The sequence below is a fragment of the Megalobrama amblycephala genome, linkage group LG6 (assembly GCF_018812025.1).
Source record: "Megalobrama amblycephala isolate DHTTF-2021 linkage group LG6, ASM1881202v1, whole genome shotgun sequence".
Classification (NCBI taxonomy): Eukaryota; Metazoa; Chordata; class Actinopteri; order Cypriniformes; family Xenocyprididae; genus Megalobrama; species Megalobrama amblycephala.
The window spans coordinates 32,012,027-32,028,638 of record NC_063049.1 but is presented as its reverse complement, the minus strand read 5'-3'; the positions used below and the strand labels follow the sequence as shown (position 1 = coordinate 32,028,638).

General features: G+C 41.9%; 1 protein-coding gene across 2 annotated transcripts in view; it reads left to right on the top strand.

The window, feature by feature from the left end:
- gypc (glycophorin C (Gerbich blood group)) overlaps positions 1-6,063 on the top strand; it is a 32,543-nt gene extending 26,480 nt beyond the window's left edge. For both annotated transcript variants that reach the window (XM_048194073.1, XM_048194072.1), the window contains exon 4: positions 4,373-6,063. In XM_048194073.1, coding sequence (XP_048050030.1) covers positions 4,373-4,569 — 197 coding nt within the window. In that variant the 3' untranslated portion in view covers positions 4,570-6,063. The remainder of the gene's footprint in view (positions 1-4,372) is intronic.
- Positions 6,064-16,612: the final 10,549 nt, after the last annotated feature.

The window sequence follows — 16,612 nt, the reverse complement described above, 5'->3', positions numbered from 1 at the left end:
CGGGACACAGCAACGCAAGGGCTGGGTCTGCCTCCTCCGGGGGCAGTGCTTGCAGGTTCACCACCTGGTCCCTGAAGGGAGTGGTGGGAACCTTGGGCACATATCCAGGCCGGGGTCTCAAGATCACGTGAGAGTAAGCCGGCCCGAATTCCAGGCACGAATCGCTGACCGAAAATGCTTGCAGGTCCCCAACCCTCTTGAAGGAGGCGAGCGCGGTCAGGAGCACTGTCTTGAGAGACAGATGTTTCAGCTCAGCTGTCTCGAGGGGCTCGAAGGGAGCTCTCCGAAGGCCCGAGAGGGCGATGGAGAGATCCCAGGAGGGAATGAGGCGAGGCCTAGGGGGATTTAACCTCCTGGCGCCTCTGAGGAACCTGATGATCAGGTCGTGCTTTCCTAGTGACTTGCCATCAAGCACATCGTGATGCGCTGCGATGGCGGCCACATAGACCTTCAGGGTGGAAGGGGACAGCCTCCGTTCCAAACCCTCTTGAAGGAAGGAAAGCACAACACCGACCGGGCATTTCCGGGGGTCCTCCCGGCGGGAGGAACACCACTCAACGAACAGACTCCACTTCATGGCATAGGCACGCCTCGTAGAGGGGGCTCTAGCCGAAGTGATAGTGTCGACTACCGCGGGCGGTAGGCCACTTAAGTCTGCCGCGTCCCGTCCAGGAACCACACGTGGAGGTTCCACAGATCGGGCCGTGGGTGCCATATGGTGCCCTGCCCCTGAGAGAGGAGGTCCTTCCTCAGGGGGATGCGCCAGGGATGGGCTGTCACGAGGAGCATGAGTTCCGGGAACCAGGTCCGGTTGGGCCAGTACGGCGCAACTAGCAAGACCTGCTCCTCGTCCTCCCTGACCTTGCACAGTGTCTGTGCAAGGAGGCTCACTGGGGGAAACGCATATTTGCGTAGGCCCCGGGGCCAGCTGTGTGCCAGTGCATCCGTGCCGAGGGTCCCCTCGGTCAGCGAATAGAACAACTGGCAATGGGCGGATTCCCGAGAAGCGAACAGGTCCACCTGTGCTTCCCCGAACCAGCTCCATATCAGCTGGACCGCCTGGGGGTGGAGTCTCCATTCCCCGGGAGCGTGAGCTGTCGTGAGAGCGCGTCGGCCGCACGATTGAGCTCGCCCGGGATGTAGGAGGCGCGCAGCGACCTGAGTCGGCGCTGACTCCACAGGAGGAGATGGCGGGCGAGTTGCGACATGCGACGGGAGCGTAGACCACCCTGATGGTTGATGTACGCTACAGTCGATGTGTTGTCCGTCCGGACCAGTACATGCTTGCCCTGCAACAGCGGTCGAAACCGGCGCAGCGCAAGGAGTACTGCCAGCAACTCGAGGCAGTTGATATGCCAATGGCGACGGGGTCCTGTCCAGGAGCCCGACGCCGACTGGCCACTGCATATGGCACCCCAGCCGGTGGTGGAGGCATCTGTTGTGACAACAATATGCCTGGACACTTGTACTAGGGGCACCCCGGCCCGTAGAAAAGCAAGGTCCGACCACGGGCTGAATGTGCGGCGACACTCCGGTGTGATGACCACACGGAGTGAGCCGCGGTGCCATGCCCACCTCGGGACTCGGTCGTGAAGCCAGTGCTGGAGCGGTCTCATATGGAGCAATCCGAGCGGCGTGACCGCGGCTGCGGATGCCATATGCCCCAGGAGCCTCTGAAATTGTTTCAGTGGGACCGCTGTTTTCCGCGAGAACGAGTTCAGGCAGGCCAGCGGCGGAACAGAAAAAAACAACACAGGATTTTCCCCCGGGCCCTGTCCCGGGGGAGGGAGCGGTGCGGTCACCGTCTCCCGAGCAGCATCCAAAACCTCCGGGTCTCCCGTCTCAGGGCCGCTTCTTCGCCTTCTTCTTTTTAGAAGGCGGTTTGGCGGTCTGGGCGGGGGGCGTAGCCTTCTTGCGGGTGGCTCGAGGAGGATGGGAGGGTTCCGACCTCACAGGAGCCTGAGCCGCAGGGGGACGCCCTCGGCGAGGAGCAGACGGAGGCACAGCCCGAGGCGGATTGGTGGCATCATCACGCCTGGGCAGGATGTGCTTGATGGCCTCCGTCTGCTTCTGCACCGCCGAGAACTGCTGGGCAAAGTCCTCGACGGTGTCGCCGAAGAGGCCGGCCTGGGAGATGGGGGCGTCAAGAAAGCGAGCTTTGTCGACTTCCCTCATCTCAGCCAGGTCCAACCAAAGATGCCGTTCCTGGACCACCAGGGTGGACATCGTTTGACCCAGGGCGCGTGCCGTGACCTTCGTCGCCCGGAGGGCGAGGTCGGTCGCGGCGCGCAGCTCTTGAAGCAACCCTGGTTCAGCACTACCCTCGTGCAGGTCCTTCAGGGCTTTAGCCTGATGGACCTGCAGAATAGCCATGGCGTGCAGGGCAGAAGTCGCCTGTCCAGCAGCAGAGTAAGCCTTGGCAGCGAGAGCGGCCGTGGTCTTACCCGCCTTGGACGGGAGCCGCGGACGATTCCGCCAGGTGGCCGCGGACTGCGGGCACAAGTGCACCGCAATCGCACGTTCCACCTGCGGGATGTCCACGTATCCCTTGGCGGCTCCTCCATCGAAGGTAGTGAGAGTGGAGGAGGCAGAAGACCGCAGTCTGGCAGTGTGAGGTGCCAACCAGGTCTTCTGGAGCTCCTCATGCACCTCCGGGAAGAACGGCACTGGGGCGGGACGCAGCTGAGCGCTACGGCCCGACCCCAGAAACCAGTCATCCAGCCGCGAGCGCTCGGGACACGGTGGAGGGTTCCACTCGAGCCCGATGCCCGTGGCGGCCCGGGCAAGCATGGCTGTTAACTCAGAGTCCGCCTCCGACTGAGCAACCGCCCCTGAGGGCGGAAGCTCGGAGTCATCGTCGGACTCTGAGCTGTTCAACCCACTCCCCGATGCAGCGATCGACATCCGATCCTCTTCCGGAGCGCCGAAAGTGACGTGGGGCACCCCCGAAGAGGGCCCCGCGGCAGCAGGCGGCATCTCAACGGCACATGGTGTTGTTGAGGAGTGGGAGGTTCGTGGGGACGGACCCGACGAAGTGGCCCCCACTGTGATCCTCAGATCTCCCAGAGCACTAACCTGGCCGGTGGCCGCTACAGCCACCGGCACCGGGTAGTGACAGAGGGGCCTCTCACTTCCGTGTTAAAGAAGGAGAGACGCGATCTCAACACCAACATGGACATGCCCTCGCAGTGAGGGCATGCACCATCCACGAGCGCCGACTCAGCGTGCGGTCTACCCAGACACGTGAGGCAGTGATCGTGGCCGTCAGAAGAGGTCAGGAAACGACCGCATCCAGAAACACACGGACGCAAAGCCATCTTGAAAAAGACGCTGATCGCCCGTGCTTGCTCTTTCAGTATACCTCACCAGCCGAAGCACCCAGGGATGGGCGTAGCACCGTCCTGTGGGCAGCGCGTCGTCACCCCCACCGCTGAATGTGCCTTCCCACCAGCTGGAGAGACTCGAGCAGGCCACCGGAACAAAAACAACAAAGGTAGCAATTAAAATTGCTGTTGTAGGACCGTGTCCTTGTAGCAATTATAATTGCTGTTTTTGCTCTCCTTAGAAATTCACTCTTCCTTTAGAGGTGAAGTGCGCAGATCCGATGTGATCGGCTCCGAAGCAAAAGTATGAATGAAGGTGAGTATGCCGGCCCTATTTATACCCGGATGCCGGGGGAGGGGCCCGGCATGTAAATCTCACAGGCCAATTCCCATTGGCTTGTTTTGTATCCTTGGAGGTGATTGGGCTCCCTAGCGAGACCCCATTACGTCAGTATCGACGTAACGTTGAACGTGACTGACTGAATGGGAACTAACCCTTTAATATAACGATGTTGAACATGGTTCTCTTTTAAATTACCACTTTACTATAGCTTAAAAATGAGTCAAGAAGTCCAATTAATCACAATAAATAAATAAATAAACTTGAAAACTAGTCGTAGACCAAGCAATAGGCCAATTAATCAGCCATTATTTGGCCATTTTAACATAATCGGCAAACTGGGCATATGGAGATGCTGATAAACAAAAGTAGTCATTCCGCCTATAGTGTCCCTTCCAAAATGGGTTGGCATCAGCTACTGAATCAGAAAAATGTTCCAGGTTCAGTAAAATCAACAGCATTTGTGCCATAATGTTGGCTAGTACCACAAAAAACTAATTTCTTGTGTAACATTAAATGTGGTAATGAACACAGAATATTCCTATTAGAAAAACAAAAATGTATCCGTTTTATTCACTAATAAACATCCATACAGTATACTCCTGTGAATGTCCTGAAATAAACTGAGTTCAGTCTAACCTTATAGCTGCAGCCCACAGGTTATCTTCAAATATATAACCTCTCTCTTTCTCTTTCTCTTTGTCTTTAGCTGTCATTGCTGCAGTGTGTCTGGTCCTTCTCCTCCTCCTGGCCATCATTCTGCGATACATGTACCAGCACAAGGGCACATATCATACCAATGAGGCCAAGGGCACAGAGTTTGCCGAGACAGCAGACGCTGCTCTTCGTGGAGACCCAGCCCTGCAGGACGCCATGGATGAGAGCAAGAAAGAGTATTTCATATGAGACACAATAGATAGCCGTTTATACACATCATATAACAAACTCTTACAGGCTCACATGATGCCTCAATCCTGTTTGCTCAAGCAGTGAAGTAGCTGACAGAGCTCTACGCAAACAGAAACAGACAAGAAGAGTATTATGAAATTCCTTTATATTTCAATATCTGACATTCTTTATATATATGTTTTTTTCCTGAAAAAAGAGGTAACATTTGAGTATACATGGAAGAAAATTCTGTACTCCTTGTATTGGAAGCTGACTGTTCGCACAAACATCAGCTCAGGAGAATGTGATAGTATTCAAGTGAAGGAAAGGAAAGTCATTGGTATTATTAGACAGGATTTGAATCAGAATGGCAAGTGATAACTGTTTCCAAAAAAAGTGACATTAATTGGTCTCTCATATATCTATATACTGTAGGGGGCCAGATTCATGAAAACCTTCTTCAGAAAGAAGTTAAGAAGTTTAATTTAAATTATAAGAACTTCATAAAAATGTTATTAGTTAAAGGTACAGTAAGTGATTTCTTAGAAAAGCTGCTGAAAGTGGATCGGACCAAGCAGCACAACACACTTGTAGCCAATCAGCAGTAGGGGACGTATACACTCATGATGGGGGAGGAGAGAGAGTGAGCAAGAGGGAGATTTGAAGAAAGACTGTAGAAAGAGAGATGGTTTCTCTTACAAAAGAGAAAAGGTCAAGAAGAATATCACTAGAAAAAGAAGGGTTAAGATCAGGCAAGAGCTTTAGGATCCGTGTTACAGTTTTTCTCCATTGGTTTAGCTTATTTCATGAAACAGAAATTACATTCTCAAAACAACATGGACAAACCTCCAAACCACTTGGCAATTGTTCACAACAGAATTGATTTTCTCATTCATTTCATCAAATTGCAAATGTCTAAGTACATGTCTCAATGTCTCAGTACATCTTTGCAAATGATTAAGTACAAGTAGCCTACATTTAGAACAATTCCACAATAGATCTTGTTGATCTAAACTGATTGTAGATTCTCAGTCTAATGGTTGTTCGCTCCAAAACGTGTCAGCGTCATTTCATTGTATAAGTCATCACATGCACAATAGTCTGTTCAATTGTCAAAATTAGTCAAGAACATAATACCATGAATACCATATATGAATCCTTGGAACATTTGATCAATTTATTACAGCAATTGACAGTCAGGTGAAACTAGAACTTGACTAACGAAGGAGCTTTATTTACAGCACTATAGGTTGTATGTAATTTTCATTGTTTTTTGTTTGTGTGTTTATATTACAGTATATTATGCTGTATACATTTTCTTTTTACTCTGATGTATGGAAGTTACTTTATGTGTGTGAATGATAATGGTTACAATTTCCTTGGCAGTATGAGTGCAATGTGTGATGTCAAAGCTTGGAGGCTACTCTTACCCCAAAATCCTATTTCTTTTTTTCAGTTTTATACACAATTGTATTCTGTTAGCTAGACAAAAAAACGAACAAAAAAAAAACAGTACAGTAACCATTGTCAATGAAGGACTGGGCTAAGACTGAAAGATGGACATGAGGGATATTTCAATGGTCCTCTGCCATAGTGACAAAACATCTAAACATTTTGACTTGCAGTGGCACAATGCCAAAGGGACGAAGCATTTTGGGGGCACTGACTGTTTAAATGAGAAGGAAATTTAGTTTTGACACATGAGTGAACTGTTTTCAGAGAGAAATGAGCTTTTGCAAGTGAGCTATAGTGTTGTGCTGAAATGTAAGACAGTTTTGCCAAATGATCTTAGAGTTTTGAGAAAGTAATTTCTGTTTCAAGAAATGAGCCAAACCAATGGAGAAAAACTGTAATATTAGAAAAGCTTTCCAGCGCTGGAGAGACATAAGTGGGAAGGTTGCATTGTTTCTGCTCCATATGGGAGTAACATGTTTTGCTATGTTTCACAGAACCAAGATATGCTGTTGTTGTAGCTATAATAACAGGTCAGTTTTAAGTGTCATTGTTTGTCTGGCTTGTATGTACTCTGGCTTGTATATCTCTTGCTTGTATATACTCTTGAGTACTGTATGTTCATTTTTTGTTCTTTCTTGTCATTCGTTCATCATCTTTGCTTAATTTTTCACGAAGCATTTTTTTGCATGTTTGTGCATTTTGGGGGCGGAGCAGTGAAGGAAGGGGTTTGTTTGTTTTGGATGATTTCAAATATGAACAGTGTTTCAGAACTCAGAAATTGCTTACTGCACCTTTAAAGGGTTTGTTCACCCAAAAATGAAAATTATATAATTAATTACTCACCCTCATGTTGTTCCACACCCGTAAGACCTTCGTTCATCTTCGGAACACAGCTTTACAAATCATTTGTTTCAAATCAGTGGTTCAGAGCACCAAAATCACATGATTTCAGAGACTTTGTTATGTCATAAGTGTTTTGAAACTTCAATAGTTCATGTGACTTTGGCAGTTTGATACACGCTCCGAACCACTGATTTGAAACAAATGATTTTTAAAGCTTTGAAGCTTCGTGAAGCAGTGTTTTGAAATCGCCCATCATTAGATATTGTTGAATAAAGTCACTATTTTGTTATTTTTGGTGCACAAAAAGTATTCTAGTTGCTTTATAATATTAAGGTTGAACCACTGTAGTCACATGAACTGTTTTAAATATGTTTTTAGTAACTTTCTGGGCATTGAAAAAGGGAGTATTATTGCTGGCAATGCAAGCCTCACTGAGCCATCGGATTTTATCAAAAATTTCTTAATTTGTTTTCCGAAGATGAACGAAGGTCTTACGAGGGTGGAATGACATGAGGGTGAGTAATTAATGACAGAATTTTCATTTTTGGGTGAACTAACCCTTTAAGTGCAAATATTAAAAAACTGTAATTCTTTAAAAATGGACTTGTTAGTCAGAAATTCAGGATATGAGAACAGGAACATTTATGTAGACAATAGGAATGTAACTTCTGTGGATGCCTTGACTTTTTGATATCATATATATGCTTTACAAACAAATAAATTTACCTACGTTGCTTCTTGTTGTTTATAGTCGTTTTTTAAATTTCCCAATTTTATCAGTATTTTAAAGGTGCCCTAGAATTAAAAATTGAATTTATCTTGGCATAGTTGAATAACAAGAGTTCAGTACATGGAAATGACATACAGTGAGTCTCAAACTCCATTGTTTCCTCCTTCTTATATAAATCTCATTTGTTTAAAAGACCTCTGAAGAACAGGCGAATCTCAACATAACACCGACTGTTATGTAACAGTCGGGCTCATTAATATGTATGACCCCAGTATTTGCATATGCCAGCCCATGATCGAGGCATTACACAAGGGCAGCCAGTATTAACGTCTGGATCTGTGCACAGCTGAATCATCAGACTAGGTAAGCAAGCAAGAACAATAGCGAAAAATGGCAGATGGAGCAATAATAACTGACATGATCCATGATAACATGATATTTTTAGTGATATTTGTGAATTGTCTTTCTAAATGTTTCGTTAGCATGTTGCTAATGTACTGTTAAATGTGGTTAAAGTTACCATCGTTTCTTACTGTATTCACGGAGACAAGAGCCGTCGCTATTTTCATTTTTAAACACTTGCAGTCTGTATAATTCATAAACACAACTTCATTCTTTATAAATCTCTCCAACAGTGTAGCATTAGCCGTTAGCCACGGAGCACTATCAAACTCATTCAGAATCAAATGTAAACATCCAAATAAATACTATATTCACATGATCCGACGCATGCATGCAGTATGCATGACGAACACTTTGTAAAGATCCATTTTGGTTATATTAGCTGTGTAAACTTTGTTTATGCACTGTTTAAGGCAAGCGCGAGCTCCGTGGGCGGGGAGCGTGAGCATTTAAAGGGGTCGCAACCTGAATCGGCTCATTTCTAATGATGCCCCAAAATAGGCAGTTAAAAAAATTAATTTAAAAAAATCTATGGGGTATTTTGAGCTGAAACTTCACAAACACATTCAGGGGACACCTTTAGACTTATATTACATCTTGTAAAAAAAACGTTCGATGGCACCTTTAAAGGAAAAAGCATAAAAAAAAGTGAAAAGAAAAATACTACACACAAAAATTAAAAGTCTGTCACGTTTTACTCCGCTTTGTATCTTTCAAAACTTTGAGTATCACTGTATTTTTTTTTATAGCAGATACATTTTCTATACAATAAAATTGAATAGTGACCATAGCTGTTCAGCAAATTTTTCAGTAAATAATAGTTGAATTTACTGTTTGCATACTTGTATACCGGTATAAGTCTGCTGTATTGTCTTTGTTGGAGTTTGATGGCCCCTTGGTCACCATCCACTTTCATAGTATACAAGAGAGCAACAGACATTCTGTTGAACATCTCCCTTTGTGTTCCACAGAAAAAACAAAGTCATACAGGTTTGGAATAACATGAGGTACATAAATGATGACAATTTTCTTTTTTGGGTCAACTATTTCCTTCAAGCTCACAGAAACTGGCAGTAAAGAGAGCTCATGCTGTGCTTAATTTAATGATTTTGGATCAAACAACCAGGCCTCAGGCATTGATAGTTTCAGTTCATCTACATGGGGGAGTATTTAGTACAGGTGTTGCGTTATTCACTCGTGGCAAACAGAAATGTTATCACAAGCAAACAGTTCGTATGGCAGTGGGACATGGAGTACTATAAATATGATTTCAGCTGATGTGTACCGTGATATATAATTTTTCAATGAGATCTCTTCTGGAAGATTTTTACCAAAATATGTACACATTATTCAAAGGCCAGTATAGATGCTGATGCAACAAAATGAAAATGCCAGACACTTTGGAGGTGAGCTACACTGTGAGAATCCGACACTTTTGATTAATTCTTTGCTTCAAGGATGGAGGCTGAAAATAAGCCCTGAGCACCAAATCTCATCTCACCTTCTCACCCCCCTCTTCCTCCGTCCAGCGCGCTTGATTAATGACACCTCACCACTAAAGGTTTCTGCTGCGTTTTTTTTTTTTTTTTTTTGACAGTGAAGTTAACAAATGAAAGGACAATTTTGTGTAATAACTAGACTGCCTGTCATCACTTATATTTTGATAATCAACACTGACACGTCTATGATTAACCATCCACAAACAGGAGTGAGATGTGCAGGAAGACACAATTATCACCTCCAACAATGCTTCAACATAAATGTTTGCTTCCTACAATCACATCATTTCTTAAGTGTTTGTGAAAATCTAAATTAGCCTATACTTTAAACTTTAAACTTCAAACATGCTCCCAGAATTTTACAAAAGTGAACTGTGAAGATTAAAAAAAAAGTAAATATGCTTTCCAAAAGCATATTACTTATTTATTTATTCCTTCATTCATTCATAATACTAACTTGGATACATTAGCCAGTTGCACCACACATAAAAAAATAATAATAATAATATTCCACTTAATCAGTTTACACTAAAACCAAATCAGCTCCTTTATTTTTTTGAAGAATGATCAGCTGAAACTGAAGAACATTGTTCACACCTTTCAACATCTGCTTCCATGGGAAGTTGAGAGAAGAGTCAATCACAAAAAAAAAAAAAACAGAACACTAAGGCATTCAATTTGATCAGTTATATATTCTAATTTGTGACTGGTGTTTTGTTCTGTTCAGTCCTCCATGCTTCCGTGTTCGTCATTACGTCATGTGTCAAGTCAAGTCAGAGCTCACTCTTTTGCCGTAAATCGATGTGTTCAGCCGTCTGTTGGAAGCTAGTTATCTTAGTTTTTAAAGTTTTAAATATGGATATTTTTTCTTACACAAATGCATCGCTTTTCTTCAGAAGGCCTTTATTAACCCCCGGAGCCGTGTGGATATCTTTTATGATATCTTTTTAAATCTCATCCTCTATTTACTGTCATTATAAAGCTTGGAAGAGCCAGGACATTATTTAATATAACTCTGATTGTATTCGTCTGAAAGAAGAAAGTCATATACACCTAGAATAGCTTGATGGTGAGTATCATGGGGTAATTTTTATTTTTGGGTGAACTAACCCTTTAAGGCTGTGAAAATGAGTTATTAATCATTTTATAAAGATTAACTTAAAGTGACAACCATCAGTTAATATTTAAAGTCTGTTTATGAAGTATTTACATAGACGTTTAATGTGGATGAGCTTAAAGGGAGCACACTGAGCTTAATTGGAGCAGCAACAATTTTTAATTAATAAATATTACATTAAATTCAAAGGTCAAGATTTTGCAAAATAAATAATCTAGGTCATGTATTACGTTTATACATATTGAACAACTATTATTGACAATATCTATGAAATTATACTTTTTCTTATTGATGTCACACTTAAGCAGTGTGATTTTCATAGTAGTGCACCCTTTAAGCTCGCCTAAAAATAATATGAAGTCTTTAAAAATTGCAGCATTGTAAAGCCACAGACTATCAATAAACTGTAAATTTAAAAGTAAGCCAGTAATGCCTGTACAGTAATATATTAGTGTAGCAAACAATCTTATACAGCTAGTAAGCTAACTATGTTCTGTAGCATCTGCGCTATGTTGCTAAAACTATCTTTTGGATCTAAGTGTAATTATTTTCCACATGCAGGTTCCAGGTTATAATATGCAAAAGTCTAAACATTAATCTCTTAATTTTGGAGTAAGTAGTTATAACTACCCCAAAAAAAGGCTTAAGCACCTTAAAAATGCACATTTAAGGGGCTACTCTTTTGGTGAAAGTTTTCAGACAGCTTTCAAAATGGCCGCCAGACAGTGTGAACACATGGATACCCATATCTCAGTGTGCAATGGTCTGATTTCCTTGAAATTACAGGAGGTATGTAGTAACAAACACATCAATTGGTTAAGACATCAAGTAGGATAATACATTATTTTTTCTTTTTATAATCTGAGCTCAAAGATGGTAGTGTGCTTAATGGGTACTTGAGCTTAATAGGTACGTTTACCCCTATTTCAAAGCACAACATACAGCCTGTGAAGTCAATAGGCTTGTTCGAGATGCATCGGCGCTGTGCAGACCGATCGGCGTATGACATCAAAGTACCGCGAGAGCGATTCAAAAGCACAGGGAGTTGAATGCTGTCCAATCACTCTCGCGGTACTTTGATGTCATACGCCGGTCGATCTGCGCAGCGCCGACGCATCTCGAACAAGCCTTATGAACCAGCAAACCTGACACTCCATATGCTTTAAAAACACCTGGTTGTCGTTTTCAAGTGAACTGTAAGACCTGCTCTGGAAAGGTTAGTGCAGCAATGCTCGGCATGAAATTGAAGTTGCAATAGTCTTTTCTTCCCTATTGTGATGTATATCCGAGTGAAACAGCTTCTTGAAGGAGAAAATATGTAGGACAGGACTTGATTTTGTCCATTGGGAATTGACTGGATCGTTGGATCATTGTGGCTTGTTATTGCTGTAATGTCATGTGAGTGACAGGTTGTCCCGCCCTCGTGCCAGTAAACATGTCATCAGAAATGAGAAGAGATGCTGTTGCAAAAGGGAGGGGAAGTTATTTTTCATTAAAAGATTACGAGTGTGCATGAATTCAAATAAATTATGTGTACGGATAAATCATTTATAATAAATAGGCCTACTGCAGTATTCCATAAAAAGATAAGAATTGACGATTTTGATTTCATGGTGACTTTAAGGGTGTCTTTCTTCCTCGAGATTAGTCACATTAAAACATTTGAATAGTATATTTACAGTATTTAAATATTTGAATAGTATGTTTTATACAGAAATTATCTATTGCAATGAGCAGAATGTCAGTAATGCAGTTTTTTTTCAGTTGTGAGGAAGTCAAGCAGACTTGAAATCAGACATGGATTTGTTAACAAAACTATACAAAAGTGAACAGAAAACTGAAACTATGTCAAATGGACACAAAGAAGCCATCAGCACAGCAGTTTTCACTTTTCAAGCAGAACACTCCTCTGTGACATTTCTGATGATTGAGAATTCAGAATCTCTCTTCACATGAAATACAGTAGCTCTTGCCAAACAAATTGCTTTTGTAACATATTTTGATTTTACAAAAATAACACTGGAGGGGAATAATTTCTCAAGACTGTCCCCAACTGAGTTTAAAGCTTGACAGGCTTTTTAATTCACATATGTTGAATATCAAAGCTGCAGCTTCAATAGAGAGGCTTCTGCTATCAGCACTGCTTTCCCATTTCATCTTTTTAAAAAGTTTGTAAAGTTTGCTTGTTTGCCACAAGGGCACATACAATTCTCTTCAAAAGTTTTTTATTTTTTTTAAATAAATAGTTTTATTCAGCAAGGAAAAAAAAATGTATCACTGTTTTCTATTTACTATTCTAAATCTGTAAATCTATAACTATAAAAGGTGTCTGCTGTTTGTGTGCAGCGCTCGTTGAATGTGTCTACAGCTCTGCATAGCTTTATGTAGATGCTGATGACGTGTGATGTCTGCGCGAGCAGGTTGCGCGGAGGTATGAAAATACATATGCTGACAGGCAGGTAGGACATTGTATCATTGCATTCGGACTGAATGTTTGGACAAACATTTTTTGGGACTTCCACAGACGATATATATACATTTTTAAATTTTTAGACCATTTTTAAATTTTTTTAATTTTTATTGATTGCTGATTTTTGATGCTGTTCACTTTATTTAAACAATTTATTTTTATTCAACACCATTGTATCATGTTTCTGGTTTAAATGTGATTGATTCATGTTAAATTGACTTGAAAATGCTACTCTTTGACTTAACTTGATGTTTTCATATTGAAATAACATGTTTTAATCAAGTAACCCAACCAGGAGTTAATCAAACAGGACTTTTACTTCCTATCATGCTTTCCAAAGGGGCTGAACTGAGAGAGTAAATGTTGAAATAAAGTGTTATTTTAAGCATTTTTTAGCAAGATGAGAAAATGGAGTCTTTTTAATGGTTACTGTTCTATTATGTTGGTTTTTAAAAGTTTCTGTTGTTAACGGTTTTGGGGTTACCATTGTGGTGAAGTGTTGAGCTTGTGCTAGGGTTGAGGACCAGCTAACAAGAATTTATATCACTTTAATAATAAAGTGATCACTATGGTAGTGCTCTGGGCAGAGTTTCCCAAAAGCATCGTAAGCTTAAGTTGATCGTAGCTCCATTGAAACCAATGGAGCTACGATCAACTTAGGCTTACGATGCTTTTGGGAAATGCTACCCTGGGTAGTTTCTCCCAAAAACATCGCAAGCCTAAGTTGATCCTAGCTGTATTGGTGGCAATGGTTCTACGATTAACTTAGGCTTACTATGCTTTGGCAAAGTTACATTGACATATTAAAATCATGTTTAATCTACAAATGTATATTGTGTTCATATAAAATATTCAAAGCAATCCAAGTTTACTTGATTTTTTTAGATGCATAATGGGTGCTACGATTAAATCATGTTCATTCAATGATTTATTTTTTGAGTGTAGCTCATATTTGTCAGAGATTTCAACATTTTAACATTAAACTTAAACATTTGTAATCAAAGCCTTTAAAGACCAAATTATGATATTCACATTAATTGTATTCATTTAACATTTGTCTATTTTAGTTTCTCAGAAACATCTGATAAAGGTGACGCTTGAAAGAAACCTATAGGTACTTTTTAATCCCCGTATCCGCTTACATATATTTATATATAATCTATTTTTAATCTCTATAATAAAAATGTATAATTCAGATTTTGATCTCCATATCCATTTACATATATTATATATATATATATCTTCCAAGGGGTTTTTTCCCTCCTAGGACTTTTTTCCCAGTGTTAGCACGCTGGGTTTTTCTCCTAGGGGGGTTTTTCCACCCCTGGGAGTCAGCCGACATTGGCTTAATGTAGCACCATCTTGTATATGTTACATATTACCACGCTTGTTTGTACAGCTTATTTTTAACCACTTCCCTTTTTTCTGTGCTTCTAATATGTAAAGCTGCTTTGAAACAATTACCAATTGTAAAAGCGCTATATAAATAAATTTGACTTGACTTGACTTTTTATCGGATGTGAAGAGAGTTTCAACTATTATGACAAAAAGTGTTTGCCTACCCTACCTTTAAGCAGCACAACTGTTTTCAACATTGATATTAATTAATTATAATTATAATTAGGTTACAATTCCAATTTCCGACTACTACTGACAAACAAGCATTGTAGTCATTCAATATTCTCTTGGTTATCTCCTAAAGGCCTCAATATACTCACTGCAAAGTTCTTATTCATTTTTCTCGAGGCCCCAAAACCGGTGTGACGTCATTTCAAACAAAACCAGGCCAAATCGAAGTTTGTTCGGATTTTGTTTCTGGAGTTTGAAACAACTTGCCAAAGCAAACTTTCCGAAAAAGTTTTCTCCAGATAGTAAACACCAACACCTTCCATTGGTCCGTTGCAATGATGTAGGTATGGCTCTGAGGCTCCTTTAAGCTCACTTGAATTTATTCTTGATCATTAGACATGACATTATGGTGCCTTGGACGTCTGTCTGAAAGCAGTTTCCCTAGGAGGTTCCCTCATACAAACACGCTGCCTGTGAAGTCACTGACCGACTAGGCAGCGAAGCAGCAAGGCACCTTCCTTTGGCTCCAGACAGCCTCATGCATCCTCTGATGTAAACCTCAAAGGTTTGGTTTGTGTTTTGCAGAGTGTTTCTTTTCCATTTCAAATGAGAGACAGATTTGTAAGACTGAATTGTAGCCATAATGAACCATGCTGTATATCTTTACAAACCTGTATGAGAGAGAGAGAAAGAGAAGGTGAGAGGTACCACACACTATGATTTCCATTAACCTACTTTCCCCTCCTCATTCTGAAATCAGCCATCGGTGCGCTGGGATCACACTCTGACATAATGCTCAAAACAACATACCATCTTCAGCCTTTGCACTGCAGAGGCTGTTCCAGATTTGCTCGCCTCATCCAGCTGTGTGTCACTGACAGGGTCACAGAAGGCTGACATCTGTCCTTAGTGGGGTGGCTTGAGGGAGCTGGTCTGCACAACTGGAAATCCAGCAGATATATTTAGACCACGAGGACAAGGTTGTTCATCTTGAAAATGACTGTGACTCTGTGCAACCTTGATGCCCTCTGCAGCTCCACAGGATAGCGTGGCCTGGCTCCGTTTACTGAACTCGCTTAAATCCACAGCCAGGGTGGTTTGATTCTTCCGTTATCAGAGAACTTTACTCACTCAGGTGGGTGGAGAGCAGCTTTTTGGACTGCATTTTTGGAATGAATCTTTTTTGGTTCTGTTTTTTAAATCAAGATGATCAAAGGACAACTGAGATGAACAACTGGTCTTTCACTTTGAAATTAATTACGGTTAAAAAATGGTGTGTAACAGGTGGATTTTGCTGATGGTGCCTTATATATTTATTATGTTGATGATGTCTTTATGTGGATTTGGTTTGTCTTTATTAATCATTTGTTATTGTTGTTGTGTGATTCACGTATGGCAATACCAGAAATCTTTGACCTTGTGGTGACATTATATGTTTTTGTAAAAATGCTGAAAGTTTACTATGATGGGTAGGCTTGGGGGATAGAATATATCCAATCAATCCAATCCACTTTATTTCTATAGCACATTTTACCAACCACAACCAGTCTCCAAAGTGCTGCACAAAATTAAAACAATACAATAAAAAGGCACATAAATGCATTAATAAAATCAATAAAACAAACCAATAAAAGACACAGGACCACACAACTCACGCAGAGTTAAAAGCCAAGGAATAAAAGTGGGTCTTAAGACGAGACTTAAAACATTCAACTGTGGGAGCCATTCTGACCTGGGGAGGCAGAGCGTTCCACAGTCTGGGGCCGATCACAGAGAAAGCCCGGGCCCCCCTGGTTTTAAGTCTGGTCTTAGGAACCACGAGCTAGAGCTGGCCCTCAGACCTCAGTGAACGCGCCGGTGTGTAAATTTGGATGAGGTCCGTGATGTACTGTGGGGCCAGTCCATTCAGAGCTTTAAAAACAAACAATAAAATCTTAAAACCAATTCTAAATCGAACAGGAAGCCAGTGCAGCGAG